General features: G+C 40.9%; 3 protein-coding genes across 10 annotated transcripts in view; 2 read left to right on the forward strand and 1 right to left on the reverse strand.

Moving 5' to 3' along the window:
- The window catches only part of LOC116842282 (myb protein), a 44,202-nt gene extending 42,320 nt beyond the window's left edge, over positions 1 to 1,882 (forward strand). For all 6 annotated transcript variants that reach the window (XM_032811251.1, XM_032811250.1, XM_032811249.1 and 3 more), the window contains one exon: positions 95 to 1,882. In XM_032811251.1, the coding sequence (XP_032667142.1) occupies positions 95 to 229 (135 nt within the window). In that variant the 3' untranslated portion in view covers positions 230 to 1,882. The remainder of the gene's footprint in view (positions 1 to 94) is intronic.
- On the reverse strand, positions 1,169 to 8,831 carry LOC116842284 (RING finger and CHY zinc finger domain-containing protein 1). Its single transcript, XM_032811257.1, has 5 exons — positions 8,209 to 8,831; positions 7,021 to 7,338; positions 5,413 to 5,691; positions 5,196 to 5,286; positions 1,169 to 5,098 (listed from the first exon to the last, which is right to left on the reverse strand). The coding sequence occupies exons 1-5, from the start codon at positions 8,404 to 8,406 to the stop codon at positions 5,028 to 5,030; spliced, it is 957 nt and encodes a 318-aa protein (XP_032667148.1). The 5' UTR covers positions 8,407 to 8,831; the 3' UTR covers positions 1,169 to 5,027.
- Positions 8,832 to 10,610: 1,779 nt separating this feature from the next.
- LOC116842248 (ubiquitin-conjugating enzyme E2 W) lies at positions 10,611 to 14,262 on the forward strand. 3 transcript variants are annotated; one of them, XM_032811170.1, is made up of 4 exons: positions 10,611 to 10,864; positions 12,783 to 13,133; positions 13,210 to 13,285; positions 13,408 to 14,262. In XM_032811170.1, exons 2-4 carry the CDS (start codon positions 12,804 to 12,806, stop codon positions 13,419 to 13,421), a joined length of 420 nt encoding a protein of 139 aa, XP_032667061.1. In that variant the 5' UTR covers positions 10,611 to 10,864; positions 12,783 to 12,803; the 3' UTR covers positions 13,422 to 14,262. The 3 variants fall into 3 exon arrangements, with proteins under 3 accessions (XP_032667061.1, XP_032667060.1, XP_032667058.1); XM_032811169.1 differs by having other exon boundaries at positions 10,611 to 10,859; XM_032811167.1 differs by lacking the exon at positions 10,611 to 10,864 and adding an exon at positions 10,875 to 11,257.
- The last annotated feature ends 1,459 nt before the right edge of the window (positions 14,263 to 15,721 follow it).

Genomic DNA, 15,721 nt, shown 5'->3' on the forward strand with positions numbered 1-15,721 from the left:
TAGGTAGGCGTCTACTAGAGACGCACTGACAGTTAAAACTATAAGTTTACGTCAAAATCATCGATTCGCTCAAGAAGCTTTGTTTCTCTCGTAGCTACAATTGGAGGCACAATGGACGACAGTGGCGTGTGGTCGCACGCGCGATCAGATCGACATGACGCGCGCCGCTCGACGTTTCCTGAGCATCCATGGATTTCTTCCGTTGCGCCCGCGTTCGTTGAACTTCTGAAAAGGGAGAGGCGAAGTGAGAGAGGAAAAAACAGAAAAGGAGAGAGAGGGAAAGCGGGAAAATCCGGACGCGCTGCTTGCTGCTCGCGGTTGCACTTTGTCGTACAAAGCAAAAGATAAAGTTTAAACTAGTCGTAGGTGAAAATGTAAGGACGCGCGCTCCCGTTCGAGGAAATTTCACGCGCGACCGCGTTCGCCATTGGATTCGTCGTCTCCCGCGCGCTATATAAATTTCCCGAGGAATAATAAGTTATACGATGAATTCGACAAGTTGGGCTCGACGCGCTGGTGGATCAATTGATTAAAAAAGCAAAAAAAAGCAAAAAAAATAAGTTTCTCGGCGCCGTGCATGTGTCGTGTGACGTGCGACTCGTTGCGCGGCACGCACGACGTCCAGAAGCCGATCGTGCGTTGTAGTATACCGTCGCGAAATTTTGGACGCATCGAGTGCAATTGGTCGGATTCAACAATATATTGACACCCATATACGCGTACACGGACACCCTCACTCATTCACTCACTCACGAATACACACAGACATATATGCACTTGCGCGCGTGCACGCGAAGGCCACTGTGCTGTGTCCGTTGCGCCGTTTTCACCGAGATGTAAGAAAGAAAATAAGGAAGAGGTATATGAACTGAAAAGCGAATATTTTTCGACCGTGCTGGATGATAAGAAGTAGGCTATCGCATTAAATCTTTTATTTATGATTACGCGTGGAAAATTACCACGCCGGAAAAAAGAATGATCTTCATTGTTTTGTTCATCTTTGAATTTGGACGTGTGCGTCGGGAGAACGTTGAGTATAAATCTCTGAGTACGGGGAAAGAACTTACGAGTTTATCTCGTCGTATACGCCGCCGCTTCTTCGCACACCTCGCGTCACCATCCGCTTCTTGTCATCCTCAGGTGGGGAGAGTGAAAGGAAAGAAGGGGGGAGAAAGAGAGAGCAGATTTATTTGATACAATAGTATATATTATACGTAATATAAAACAAAAGCATTATTGCGGCCGTTATGTACAAAGAGCCTTTGTAACTGATATTTAATTTACAAGTGAACATAATAAAATCGTGATGGTAATCACAACAGAAACTACGTATATCGTTTCGTGTCGGAAGAAGAAGAAAGCTACCCGTTCTGATGCGCATAATAATCGCGTCGCGGCTGATGCGAGAAGACGCGTTTCTCATCAACGTAATCCGTTTTATCAGACAAGGTGAACATCTAACATCGATCGATAAAATCCTCTCGACAACGACGATATCAGCGAATAGCTGCCTGCGCAATAAAATGTAATAAACAAACCGCTGAAAATTTGCTCTTGTATAGTTTCTAAAGGAAAAGAAGAAAGCACTCGGTTCTCGCAACGGATGTTTGTACGAAAGAACTCCACGTGAAAACCGTTTCAGAGCTACACGTTCGACTTAAAATCAGCATCTCGTCGTTAGAAACGCGATATATTTTCACTAAACTCGATACAAATTCAAGGAGCCGTTGCTACCTCGCTTTCTATGGAATGCTATGGAATGGTAAAGTTCATTTCGCTGGCGGCACTCAGCCTCCCGCTGTAAAATTGCGCTTTGCCGAAGCAAGAGGGAATCTCTCGCAGAATTTCACACATCTAAAATGTAATAAATTTGGAATGGTTATCACGCGATGTGCAATCAGCTTGGAAAGGAAAAACGTTGGTCTCCTGGAGCAATTCGTGAAAAAAAAATACAAATTTTTTACACTTAATTCTGATTCAAATTCGATTTTGGTCGAGTGTGAATGATTTCGTAATTCACTTGTATTTGTATTGTTTAGCCCTAACATGGCTGTCACTTGTCTTTATCCTCTTTTCCTTTCGAAGTTGATTGCTCTTAAAATGTGTCTCGTCACTTCATCATCACCGTCGCGTACGAGCTTCGAAGCAAAGCCGTACAAAGTCAAGTGTCGCTGAACCGTCGTGTCGTGCGTCATGTAAAAGAGAAAGATGTGTATGTGTGTGGGTACAGTAGTACATGCGTGTGATGGTTATCGCCTCACATTCACGGTAACTGGAAATTATTTCATATCAAATAGCGACAAGAGAACAGCAAGATATATAATCGACGCCGCGACGACGACCCGTCGCGAATATTCCATCTAGATAATTGCGTTACACAGAGTTACGTTAAAACAGATTACCTAGGTTTACATTACGTAGATCAATATTCATCAGTATCAGAAGAAGAAGAAGAATGCCTCTCGGGAAAAAACGCGAGCTGTGTACAGTGTGTGTGTGTATGCGCGCGCGTGTATATATATATATATATATATATATATATATATATATATATATATATATATATATATATATATGCGCGCACACAGTAAAATCTGTCACATGCACGATACTTTGCGATCCGTCGAGAAAAGATACTTTTTCTTCTCTTCCTACTCCCCTCCCCCTCCCCATTATTCGCTATATCGATATTTCGTTATTGCATCGTCGGCACGTGCCACCCCGGTGTATGTGTAAGAGAGAGAGAATTCGTTTTTGCGAGGAGTTTTCACATTTACGAGGGAGAAAAGGGTGGACATGCATTGCCTCGGAAAGAAAAAGTGAAAATCTCGAAATTCGGAAACAACTGGGACGATCTCCCGGAGAATCAATTACCGAGACAATCTCCCGAAATACAATTTGCCCGAATTCGCGCTCGACTAGATTACGACTAAAGCGTGAGATCGTCTTGAAAACGGAATGCATCGCGTTCAGATGAGAGACAACTTTTCTACGCGGCGACTCGCGTGAACGGAAATGTTATAATTCGGCAAAAAGTTCAAATTTCGCTCATACGTGTCTATGTATGCTGCAGGATGTTTAGACTTATTTATGTGATGCGAGAGGTTGTTCGAAGTACATACAATTAGTTAGGCCCATCGACTCTCGTCTCGATACGATACAATTCCCGCGTGTGAGTTGGGTCAACGGCGCCTGCGCGAGGAGAGATCACATCTCGACGATAAATTGCGCGTCGTCGACCAAGTTCCAGCCCTTATGCAAAGTCGTCAACACGCGGGGTATATTGAAATAGGGTAGCGCCGTACTACAATGCCCCGAAAATCGGAAAAATTCCGAGATATTCTTGTAACTCCATCGCCCACTCATGCGCTCTCCTCTCATCCTGAGGGCTTGGTCGATCTTTTCTTTTTTTTTTTTTCTTTGCTTTAACGATTATTTCTTTCAACAATTCTCTTAAGTGTAATTAGCTATCGACGCAGTTGCTATTTCGGGAATAAGTATAGCTAAGATATAGGAGAAGTATACATAAATTATATACGTATGCAAGGATCCCTGAGGACTCGCCGCGCGGACATTCATCCACGGATTCCCTGAGCGATTTGGAGTTCGGTTGTTTCATTGATTTCAAAACACTTCATCGTTAATTAGAATAATTACGTATTCCTACGTTTACACTGTGACCTAGAATCGATTCAGCACACATATCTGTATTTACCTGATCAACATAAAATCGATTTAATAATGTTTGATACTGCTAGTATTACATATAACACATGTCTCAAAGACATCTTGAAGACACTCACAGGATGTCTAAAAAAAAAATATATAGAAAGTCTTTGTGACATACGTATGGTGTGGGATACAGGATAATTGAAACAATAGTGACAATTATTAAATCAGTTCTGTGCTGTCTATGTAAACGTAAGAATATGCGTGTGTTAATAAACGGTTTTAGGTTGCTACGTAAACGCAGTCAGTCTTATTTATCGAAATTTTAAACTACCACGACATTAAACTCTGCAGGCATCTTGCTCCAATGTCGAGTCTACCTCGCGCGACGTCACGTTTTGTTCTGACTCTATATAAAAAAGTAATATAAAATATAAAAAAAATAACCTTTTAATCATTAATGATATATACCCAATACAAATGTATCACTGTAAATACGTCGTTGCATTAGTTAAATGTTAAAATTAAATGCTGAAACGTTATTACGCGATATTATCGCGAAGTAAATATATTTCCACAGATCGGTTGGCAAGAAAAAAGGTCAAAAAAAAAAAAAACGAGCTAACGTCGCAGAGGAGATGAGAGAAGATACCAGATCTTGTTGAACATCGTTTTTTTGCCAAGAACACATTCTACTCCAAATGCATTCAAGAACACGCGGCTGAAAAATCGCGCGATGAGTCCGGGCTATCCGATACAAGATAAAAATGTCGAAAAACCAACTAATAACAGCAATTGCGATCGGCGATCGTAACGTCGCAGTTATGATGCGCGCGAGAAGGAGCGGCTACGAATTGTCAGCGAGCGTCGATCGCTTCATTAATCGCCGCTCTCGATCGCGATTCACGACGAACGGGCGCGGAACGAAAACAAGACATCCGCGCGCTTTCGTTGACGAGACTCGCGCTGATTAAACGGTCCGCGTCCGCTCGGATGCCTAGAGAGTTGTATTACAGCATATCACAAACAATCGCAAGAAAAAATGAATTAACTATTAATTTCGACGACTGCTTATTACAACACTGGTAATTCGTCTTTTTTTCTCTCCGCGTGCTAACCCGTCAAATAATGTTCGGTCACGTCAGAGAGTACCTTAGAGTACCAATAAAAATGCAATTCGCTACAAAAAAAAAAACAAGAAATAATATCTGTCTAAAGTACAAATACTCTCTCGGTGTCGTCTATAGAATTTATGTATGTGTGTACGTGTGATCTTCTTCCGCCGCTTGCTTCCGACCGATCAATTGTCTTGGCTAATCGGTCGACGGATCCGTTGGACAACACCTTAAACTTTGGTCTTACTTACTGGAGGATTGCTCTTCCTCGCCCGTGCTACTGCCGCCAGCCGCTTCGTTCAATAATTCCAGGTCTGCAAGAAAAGAAAAAAGAACAATGAGGAAATTCATGGAGGAGGATCATTCGCGATCTGTGAAATGCTACACGAGTCAGCGACGGGATCGCCTCACCTGGAGAAGGGGAGCCTTTCACTCTGCAGGTGTTATAGCTGCCGCAATTTAAACACTTCAACCCGACCACGTGAAACTTCACCGTCGATTCCTGAAATAACAAGCGGGGGCAACGCTCCCGTTAACGACTCGTAATCATTTTCACGGAGGGGAGGGACAGAAGAGTTTCTCTCGGCGCTCAGAGGCGCCTCTACGGATGGATGTAAACGAGTCTGACCTCGTGGCAATCTTTACACAAGATATCGGCCTTGTAGTCGCGATACTCCTCGGGCATCGGAGTCAGCGACACCTCCGTGTCCAGAAACTTCCACAGGTCGGTCATGTCCAAGAGCGACACTTGACACGTCGGGCAGGCGTAGTGGCCTGAGTGCAGCAGCTCCTCGAAGCACGTGCGATGAAGTAAATGCCCGCAGTCGGGAATGTGACACGGTATGCGACTCGTGTGAATGTCCTCGAGGCACACCGGGCAGTTGGCGTGCGACACGTTCTCGATGCACTGCGGAAGGTCAAGCTCGCTTTTAGCACAGAACAATAGTAACTCGCTTTTAATGTCACTGTATGATTGTTAGCGATACTTCGTCAAGTGTAAACGCGTCCCGAATGCTTTACCTCGTGAACATGTCAAATACAGTTCCTCTGGAAGCAAACTTGAACGTAAAAGGGAGTGACACACGAGAGTCCGACTGTAGTATTTCAGTACATAGTAGCAGTATATTGTAGTAGACTATTAACTATTTAATAATAACTAGACGTCGATGTTTCGGTCAATAAACGACCCTCTTTGTGTGCTAACGATGTGCTAATAAAAACGACGGGATTCTTTTATAGAATATTCTCGTCTCGTTCATTTCTTTATTCGTTAAAAAATAATAATTATCTAGTAAACAATGAAATAACAACAATGTTATATCACATTACTATTATTTCATGTTTACTAGATAATTATTATATAGTTACTGGGCATCTTTTAGCAAATTATGCCGTCTGGGTTATATCGCACTTATATATTGTTGAGTGGATAATTATGATATTAATGCAATGGAAATTATAATGTTATTTGATATTTACTGGGCATTTAAGGCTTGTGGCCCCTCGCATTGTCTATTTCTTTTTAATGACGTCAGAAGCGAGAAAATGCGTACTAAAAATTTTTGCAAAATATTTTAAAATAAAAATATATATCCATAAAGTAACACTTGCAATCGATTAAACAAATTTGCAAGAAATTCCGTGCACTTCCCTTTTGCTCTAATAATCAATAATTTATTGTAAATTAATCTGAATAGAAATAGGTAAAAAAATAAGTTAAGATGAATTGTATGTTAATTTACGACAAATTATTGATTGTTAGAGTAAAAATGGAGTGCACGGAATATTTTATAAATTTAATCGATTGCAAATGTTACTTATAGATATATATAGATATATATATAATGTTACTTATAGATATATATTTTTATTTTAACATATTTTGCGAGAATTTTTAGCATGCATTTTCTCGCTTCTGACATCATTAAAAAGAGATAGACAATGCGAGAAGCCAGGAGCCTTAATTTAATATTTGAGGCTTTCGCGGTGTGGGTAAGTTCTAGTTTTGATTTCTGAATTGAAGTCGCGTTTTTTGTGCGTTTGTTTCCAACATCTTGTGAACATTTTAGTTCTGATCAATATCAAGTCGCTCATCTCCCTGATAAAGTGGAATGAAACAAATCCACGAAAAGCAAGCTCCAATCCGGACGGCAAGTCTAGCAACGACTGTTTGGTTTCAGCGACTTCTCGAAGGTCACCCTGTATCTCGAGTAGCCCGCCGCGCATTGTATCCTACCGTATGCCCATTCCTCAACTGAACTGGCAAGCACATGTTGCACTTGGCGCAGTGGAAGAATCTGTCGCGACCGCCGACCCTGCATATGCCGCAACCGACGCAATGGTACTGATTCTTATCCTCGTCGTCGAAGAGATTGCACTCGAGGCACGTGTACTTGCCGAATCGGCAACGGCAATTTTGACATTTGGCTTGTACTGGCTGACGAGTGTCGCAGAGGACGCATATCAATTCCGTCACTTCTTTCCTGTTGACTGTGTGCGCCTCTTGCTCGTCGTGGCAAAACCGGCATGTATAGACCTTGTTGCAGCACGGAGTCTGCACACAAAAGTGAAAGTGTGTGAATATTATTGAGAAGAACAATTCACCAAATAATAAAACGTTTTGTTATTGTTGCATTGCTATTATTGTCACTATTTTATGTAATTATATTGCTGCAACTACTATATTGCCGTACATTTGAAGTACATCCCAATAATCAATGATACCCTAATAGCACAGATATCCACAGGACATCCTGAGGATATTCTAAAGATGTCTACAAATGTTCTCAGGTCATTCTTAGAAAATCTTGTGCTGTTAGGAAAACATTACATCAATATTATAGTTTCCCCACTCAATAATATGTTACCTACATGTGTTATGTTACACTTACACTGTTAAGTAGGCAATTATAATATCGGTGTAGTGTTATTGTTCATTGATGTTTACTGGAATATAAAAAAAGGGAGACAATGGAACGAGGTGTTTTGCAAACACTCAAAATTTTCGACTTAAATAAAAATCTCGTAAATATCGGGATTTCTCCCGTCAACGATTAAAATTCGTAACAGAAGCCAGAGTAGACATTATAAATTATGAAAAAACGATCTCTTGCACAAAAAATTGCGATGAGGAATTATGATATCGGCGTAACGCTACTGTTGGTTAACGTTTATAGGATGTTTTTAAAAAAAAAATACAATGAGACAGTTTGAGAAAAATGCGTCCCAAGCTTCGATTTCAAAGATATCGAGATTTCTCCCGCCAGCGTTTGAAATTCATAACGAAGCGCAGAGGTGCAAAGATCACCGAATAGAAAATGATTTCGTCGACAAGCGTGATCGATGAATCTCTGGCGAGGAACGTAGTGGCCTGCGGAGTCTACGCAGTCGACGACACAACTCGCGTCCCCGCGAGAAGTCTTACCACGAACTTGGACTTCCGCTTGTAATGCTCGCAACCGTTGGGGGTTGACTCCTTGGGTGACTCGTCGGGCGACTTGTCGCCGGAGTCGGACGCGTGGTCCACCTTGTCGTCATCCTCGTCGGCATCCTCGTCGGCGAACGAGACGCGGATGTCCTCCGCGGCGGAATTCCTATCGTAAGTCTCGTCGTTCGCCTGCATGCTGACGCTGCCCACTTGGCGTTACCCACTGCTGCGTCTGGTCGTCCTCATCGACCCGCGCGGCCTCCCGTTCGATTAGCGACGACGACGGTGCATCTCGTCGTTCTCGTCGTCGTTACTTGCCGCGAGCACAGCGTCGTGCAGCCCTCGAGTGTCACGCGCGAACGGTTCGATATCGTCTCGGACTCGTCAACGTACTCGCGAAACGTGCGAAAGGTATCGACAACAACTCTGCGGGCGTAAACGCGCGACCTCGAACAATGCGCGAAACACAGAGCAGATCTCGTCGACGAGAGACACGGGAGAAGTCGATTCACGATCGCGCACGCACGCACGCACACGCCGCAGCCGATTGCAACATCTCACGTCAACGCGACACGACGACGACGACGACGTCGATCACGAGTCAGGGCCACCAAACTGAGAAAATCGCGGGTTTCACCTACAGTCGGTATAGTCGTGATCAGATAGGTTGTCCGACTTCTTTTTCATTTTATGCAGGATTCACACCTGCATCGTCTGACCATTCATCATCAGACTCTTTTTGTGACTTTAGGAACATATCTATCTTGCCCAATGAGAGAATCTGTCTTCCACTGGCACAGTTCTTTCATTGGACAAGATGGATATGTTCCTTATGGAGGATTCACATCGCGTCCGATGTCCGACGTACGACGTCCAATATTCAATAAAAAAATAGTTTTTTAAAGGAGAATTGAATTCTATATTAGAAAGCTGTTCTCCTATTGGATATCGAACGCGTACATTGGACGCGTATCCATCTTGTCCAATGGAAGAACTGTGCCAATGGAAGACAGATTCTCTCATTGGACAAGATAGATACGTTCCTAAAGTCACAAAAAGTGTCTGATGATTTGTCTGTTGCGATTGTACACGTAGGGCTGTTCATAATCAGATCTTATATTTAAGACCGTCTTAAGTTCATCTTTAGATACTCCATAGCTAATAAAATGACCCAACAGCATATGAAGATAAATATCGTACGTGATATATTTTTATGAATCAGGGCCTTGACTATAATAGGCTCTGTCTTTGTAATGTGATTAATCAGTGTTTTATTCACAGCTTTATTCTAATGAGGTTGAAGAGGTGTCGTAAATGGGTGCATTCAGAGAACTCAATAGTTGCACAACAGTTGAGCAACTCGTTAATGTAATTGGTCTAGATTTAGGGATCTAACAGTAAGAACCAATAATCGCTGAGCGTTCACTGAGCGCTTTTTCCGCTGAACGCGCCCATTATTTACATTCCCTCTTATGCAGGATTCACACCGCGTCCGATGTCCGATGTACGATGTCCGATATCTAGGTTGCATTCCAAAACGTCCTTTCCGAGGAAAATTTTACTCTTAAATCTATAGTGTATGTAACGTGAATTACAGATTTAAGAGTAACATTTTCCTCGAAAAAAATGATTTGGAATGCAACTTTAATAGGAGAAAGCTTTCTAATGTTCGACTGGCTCTGGGTTAACCCATTCTGGGTTATTCAACCTACGTTTATTGGTCGATCAAGCTTACTTGATCGTACTTATAAGTTTTATGATTGGCTAGTAGAGACTAAAGGCCAAATCACACTAACGATTGGCGATAGATGATTGACAATTGAAGATTGGAACTTGACCAATTGAAACAAAGAAAATCAAGACTAAAGCTTGTTGATTCGTTAAAATCTAATCTTTAATTGTCAATCGTCAATCGCCAATCGCTAGTGTGATTTGGCCTTAATGACATCAATAAGTTCCGATCTACAATGGATATAGTAAGCTTTAAGCCGTAAGAAATTGACCAATTACAATAGATTATTCTTCTATAATTCGACTATGATTGGTCAATTTCTTAAAGCTTGAAGTTTATTACATTTATTGTAGATCGGGATTAATCGCTCTCGGAGCGATTGACTCAGGGGTGCGTTCAGATTCCTCATCCGGGTGCACTATATTACTAGAAACTATATTACTATAATATATGTGACATATACTATAGCACTTCTAGTAATAGAATACACCCGGGTGGGGAATCTGAACGCAGCCCAGAGTGGCGATTCCTGACGGTATGCGAATGAAATGCGCATACGAAAATCTTATAGTTCACGTTACGTAAACTATAAATTTTCGCATGCGTATCATTCGCATACCGTCAGGAATCGGCCTCAGTGCCAATCGAACACGCTATAAAGGCTGGTTTATGATGGCCGTAATCCGTTAACTTAGAACGCAGTATGAATGGCTGCGTTTAGAAAACATAGCTGATCAGTGTGCGGTCAGTGATTATTGGTCCTTATTGTTAGATCCCTAACTTTAGACCAATTACGTTGACTAATTGCTCAATCGTTGTGTAACAGTTGTGTCTTCTGAACGCATCCAATCTTCCATTAGACGTTCCACTGACAACTGCATTTCTAATTTTCAAAGGGCCCGGGAACTTTTGGCCGGTAGTGTACGTGTGCGACGATCGTGCGCTTTGCGCCTCGCGACGACCCTCTCCCTCCGTCGTCCCCTCCGGTGTGTACCTTCGCGCATTCGTGTTAATCGCGCTACACGACGCGGCTGTCAACGCTGTCAGATTTCGTGCTAGTCCGTGCGGGATTATCGTGGACCTGCGTCGTCGCCGCCGCCGTATCCCGACATATCTCGCGCGTTCCCTCCTCCCCGATCGGACGTGGACACGCTACACAAGACGGAGGCACAGGTGGAGAAATGTGAGACGTCCTCGTACGAGGCGGACGCGTTCTCCAGCGAACTAAACGAACGTTCGTGTCGCGATGAGCCGCGGTTATGTTTCTCGATGGAAAGCGGTTTAACGACAATGGCGGCAATGTCCCCGTCGAAGGTACGTCTCGAGAAGGCAGCGCTTTTTACGCGGACTTCTCTGTATATCCCGGGCGTGCGGCACGGCGGCTCGCGAGGCATCACGGGTACTCGTGATATGAGGGGTCGATGAAAGGAATCGCGCGCCGAAGACTTGGAATCCAAGGGATTCCGGGACGGACGGACAGTCGGTCGGTCGGTCGGTCGGTCGTTAGAAGCGCGATGTAAAATGCATGCCTTCGTGAATCGAAGCGCGTTTGTCTCTCTTTTGCTTCTCTCTCCCTCCCTCTCTTTCTCTCTCTCTCTCTCGTTCTCCCTCGTTCTCGTTCTCCCTCGCTCTCCCTCGCTCTCCCTCGCTCTGGTATATGTTGAAGGCGAACGATTCCTCGAATCGTCGTCATACCTGTACACGGGCTCGGGAACAAAATCGTTTCCTGTTGTCGATGTACTATAATTATGTTTACTTTCATACAGCATACGCGCATTTTTACACTCGGAGTATACGCGGAGAATAATTATTGACATTTTGTTTTTATTATTTGTTTGAAATCCATTGAGAAGGGTCTGAATTGTAGATAAAAAAACGCGTGTTCGGAAAACTGAATACTATATACATATTGCAATAAAGTGGTTCTTAAATATTTTCTTACTTGACCTTTTATTTAACATTTCTATTGGTTTGATATTTGAGGCTTTAATAGTGTATAATTATATTTACTTATACATGAATATGTACACATTTATATACAGAAAATATGTAGAGCGAATAACAATTAAAGTTTAACTTCGATTGTTTATTTAGAATGCATTGTAGAGGTTTTGAATTATGGAGTAAAATGTGAATTTGAAAAATTATGCTTATCATACTGAAATATTTGTTAAAAACTTGTTTATTTTGCATATATTGACATTTTCACTTAATTTTTCTATTGATTTAATACTTGAAGCTTGCAGCGTATAATTATATTTACTTATTCATGAATAGGTTTATATTTTTTACACTTGAGTTGTACAGAGAGAATAACTGCAGACATTTCACTTTTATTGCTTACTTAGAATCCATTAAAGAGGTTTTAAATTATAAACTATAACATGAATTTGGAAAATTTATACTTACTATACTAGCTGTACTTTATACTTACTGTACTATATTAACTCTTAAACTGTACTAAGTAACTCTTAAATTTTTTTATCTGATTCACAGCCTTTTTATTTAACCTTTCTATTCATTTGAGATTTTTACAGCCCGCAATAATGCAACATGTTTTAACTTCTAGATTAAAGTTGTGTTTTTTAAAAATTGTTTTCAATGTTTCTTAAACATTTCAGTTTACTTCATCTAAGGGGAGCAACCTGATATTGATATTAATACTTTTTATTGATCGTTCATTTAGAGTCACCATTATTGCATCATGAATCAGTCTGTTATTGTTTATTCTTTTGTGATTAATTATTCTTGTATAATCTGAATTATTAAATCTGTAGTATGTTATTGTACAAAAGATATTGCTGTTATATCAAATGATTCTCTTGGTTGGGTGTATTAGCGGAGACTCCAGAAGGAATTGATGTCCTTGATACGTGAACCACCGCCTGGTGTACACGTGGACGGAGAATTAGCTGAGCAGAATCTGACGCAATGGATCGTTCATATGGAGGGTGCTAAGGGCACGCTGTACGAGGGCGAACGGTTTCAGCTGCAGTTCAAATTCAGTTCCAAGTATCCCTTCGACTCGCCGGAGGTAACGTTTATAGGTGGAAATATCCCGGTGCATCCGCACGTCTACAGCAACGGCCACATTTGTCTGTCCATATTAACGGAAGATTGGTCCCCCGCTCTCAGTGTGCAGAGTGTCTGCTTGAGCATTGTCTCCATGCTCAGCAGTTGTAAAGAGAAGGTAAGTGTTTGGCCATCGAATATAAGCAAATTTTCACGTTAATTCAGACTACGTAATCGAGACGATTCCTTTGCAGAAGAGGCCACCAGACAATACCTTCTATGTAAAAACCTGTAACAAAAATCCAAAAAAGACAAAATGGTGGTATCACGGTGAGTTGTGCTACTTCAGAAATTTTACTTTTATTTTGATTTAATTTCCTTTTTCCAAATAGATTATAGCATTTCTTCACCTGCAGAATAGATTCTAACATGTTTTTCTGTTTGCCCATCAGATGACAGCGTCTAACGTAGAGAAAGACTCCGCGAAGATGGTACCAACTCGCGTCAACGTGGTGGGATCGTCGGACCAAGGGAGCTCATGTATTCAGACTGAGTCTGATACGTCAAATTAATAGAAATGTTGCGCGTATAATATTATATAATGTCGCATTATATTACGGGAAATTAGATGTGAATATATCAATATCAACGCTTTCGCTAAGGCAAAATTCGGCCGAAAAGCGACCATACAGGTACGGGCGTTACTGCAGTCGCGCTCGCGCGTAGCACGCAGGGTATGTTTCACGATGACGGCGACTAGTCGCTCTCAGTAGCGGAAAAAGTTGAGAAAAGACAAGGCTACAACCTACTTACTACTATAATGACTACTATAACGATAAAGTTAATTGTATACCGCGCGAGTTGTTCAGACGTAAATTATTGCGATGTTGCTAATAGTGATGCATATTATAACTATATTAAAGTTAACTAACTACTGCTGGATTAGCGGATCTTTATAGAGAGAAGGAATGAAAGCCGCGGACGACAAGTATATTAAGACACACGAAGGAGCACGGAAGTTTCCCCCCCTACCCCCCTTGTTATTTGCGGAGAGTCATGTGACGCGCGTTGAAATTATTTCGTATACCTAAGAGAGATCCACACGAAAATGTATTAGACGCCGTTTTGCATCGCACACTTGCCACACGTGTTCGCTATAATACGCTGTCATCTTGCACTGTGAACGACTGACGTCGTGAATCATTTTTTCTTTTCGTAGAAAATTCGAAACAGCTTCTAGAGTATTTGTGTCGACACTGGTAAAAAGGTGTTACAGATTGCATCTAATAATTATTATGTATATTTAATATTCCCAAATTTTTATTTTAATCAGTAAATATTTAATATATATATGTGACATATGTAATCATATATATATATATACATATATATATATATATATATATATATATATATATACACATATACATATATATTATATTTATATTAATCAAATATATATATATATATATATATATATATATATATATGTGTAATATTTATATACTTACTATATATATATGTATATGTATATATTTTTTTTACTAGTATCACATTTTTTTTTTCTTTTGATTTTGTCGTTGTTTTCATCCACAAATATAGCAACAATAATTTAACAGCGCGTGTTTCTAGTGTTTAGTACATATATTTGGCAAATATATATTTTCACGTTGTTCCTTTAAGCGAGATAACTTTTAAATTACGCTTTTATTGATACAACGTCACGTTGCATTTATTTGTTTTCTTTAGAAAGCTGTCGGGCTATACAATTTAGAATTTTATGAATGTTAGCAAATGAAAGGAAATGTACGACGGAAAGACAGCGGTATTGGCGACCGTGACATCCATCACGATTTCCGTTTGTCAATCGACACTAATAGCTGTCGTCAAGTGATTCGCGCATTCGTAGTTTTAAGTTTGCATTGTTGCTTCAGCCTAGTACATAGCTGTAGTTAGCTCTACTAGTAGCCTTTGAGTTTTTGAGAATTAAGTTGTAACTGGCTTGAGCGTTATTCCACGTGAGAATAGCGTAGCGGCGTTTTATGGCGTGTTTTAGTTTCAGTTAACAACACCGCGATGTCGATGATACAGCGATTACTGACATATATATGCGGTCTAACGATAATACTTATGAATGTTTGTTTCGTGAGTCGTTTGTAATTACATACATATGTTCCGTGCAAGAAAAACGTTTTGTACACTTATTGAAAAAAAATGTGCATTGTACGTCTCGATAACGTGTGTGAGTGTGTGTGCATGTGCGTATAATATTAAATTCCATGGTAACTTTTAATCACTCCAATCATTAATTAGCCTCGTGTACACTTATATGCTCGTTTTGTTTAGTCAGCTCCTCCCGACGTTGACGGATTAGTCGAACGGAACAGAGTGCGCGTGTTCTGGAATAATTCGTTTAACGTACTGCAAGATTTCTTTAGTAGTTTAGCTTCGCGCGATGAGTTACAGTTCTATCTTTACTCTCGGATGTCGCTCAATCTTGGTTAATAATAACAATATGTGGAACGATGCAATTAAGATAAGCTGTCTGGAGGTTATCAGCGTGATCCTACGAAATCTACAATTATACTCTGACGATGCCATCCGCGTCGAGAGAGAACTATTTCAATGCGGAATCAAATATACGTTGGAATTTAATATTCTAAGAAACTCGGGACGAGTAACTTCAGCTATATTAACGAAATTGCGTTCTTTCGCGTTCTCGTGTCTTGGAAACCGAGAGAAATAGTTGAACCATTTTTACCTTTG

The sequence above is a fragment of the Odontomachus brunneus genome, unplaced genomic scaffold (assembly GCF_010583005.1).
Source record: "Odontomachus brunneus isolate Ranch 3 - 2012 unplaced genomic scaffold, Obru_v1 Obru_scaffold_023, whole genome shotgun sequence".
Lineage (NCBI taxonomy): Eukaryota > Metazoa > Arthropoda > Insecta > Hymenoptera > Formicidae > Odontomachus > Odontomachus brunneus.

Bases quoted from the DNA above. Each gene is read 5' to 3' on its own strand.
- LOC116842284 (XM_032811257.1), bottom strand. From the start codon at position 8,406: ATGCAGGCGAACGACGAGACTTACGATAGGAATTCCGCCGCGGAGGAC. The intron at 5,287-5,412 runs GTCAGACTCGTT...TTGTTATTTCAG, and splicing joins TGTGTAAAGATTGCCACGAG to GAATCGACGGTGAAGTTTCA. The intron at 5,099-5,195 runs GTGAGGCGATCC...CTTTTCTTGCAG, and splicing joins GAAAGGCTCCCCTTCTCCAG to ACCTGGAATTATTGAACGAA.
- LOC116842248 (XM_032811167.1), top strand. From the start codon at position 11,213: ATGGAAAGCGGTTTAACGACAATGGCGGCAATGTCCCCGTCGAAG. The intron at 11,258-12,782 runs GTACGTCTCGAG...TGGGTGTATTAG, and splicing joins CGGCAATGTCCCCGTCGAAG to CGGAGACTCCAGAAGGAATT. The intron at 13,134-13,209 runs GTAAGTGTTTGG...ATTCCTTTGCAG, and splicing joins TCAGCAGTTGTAAAGAGAAG to AAGAGGCCACCAGACAATAC.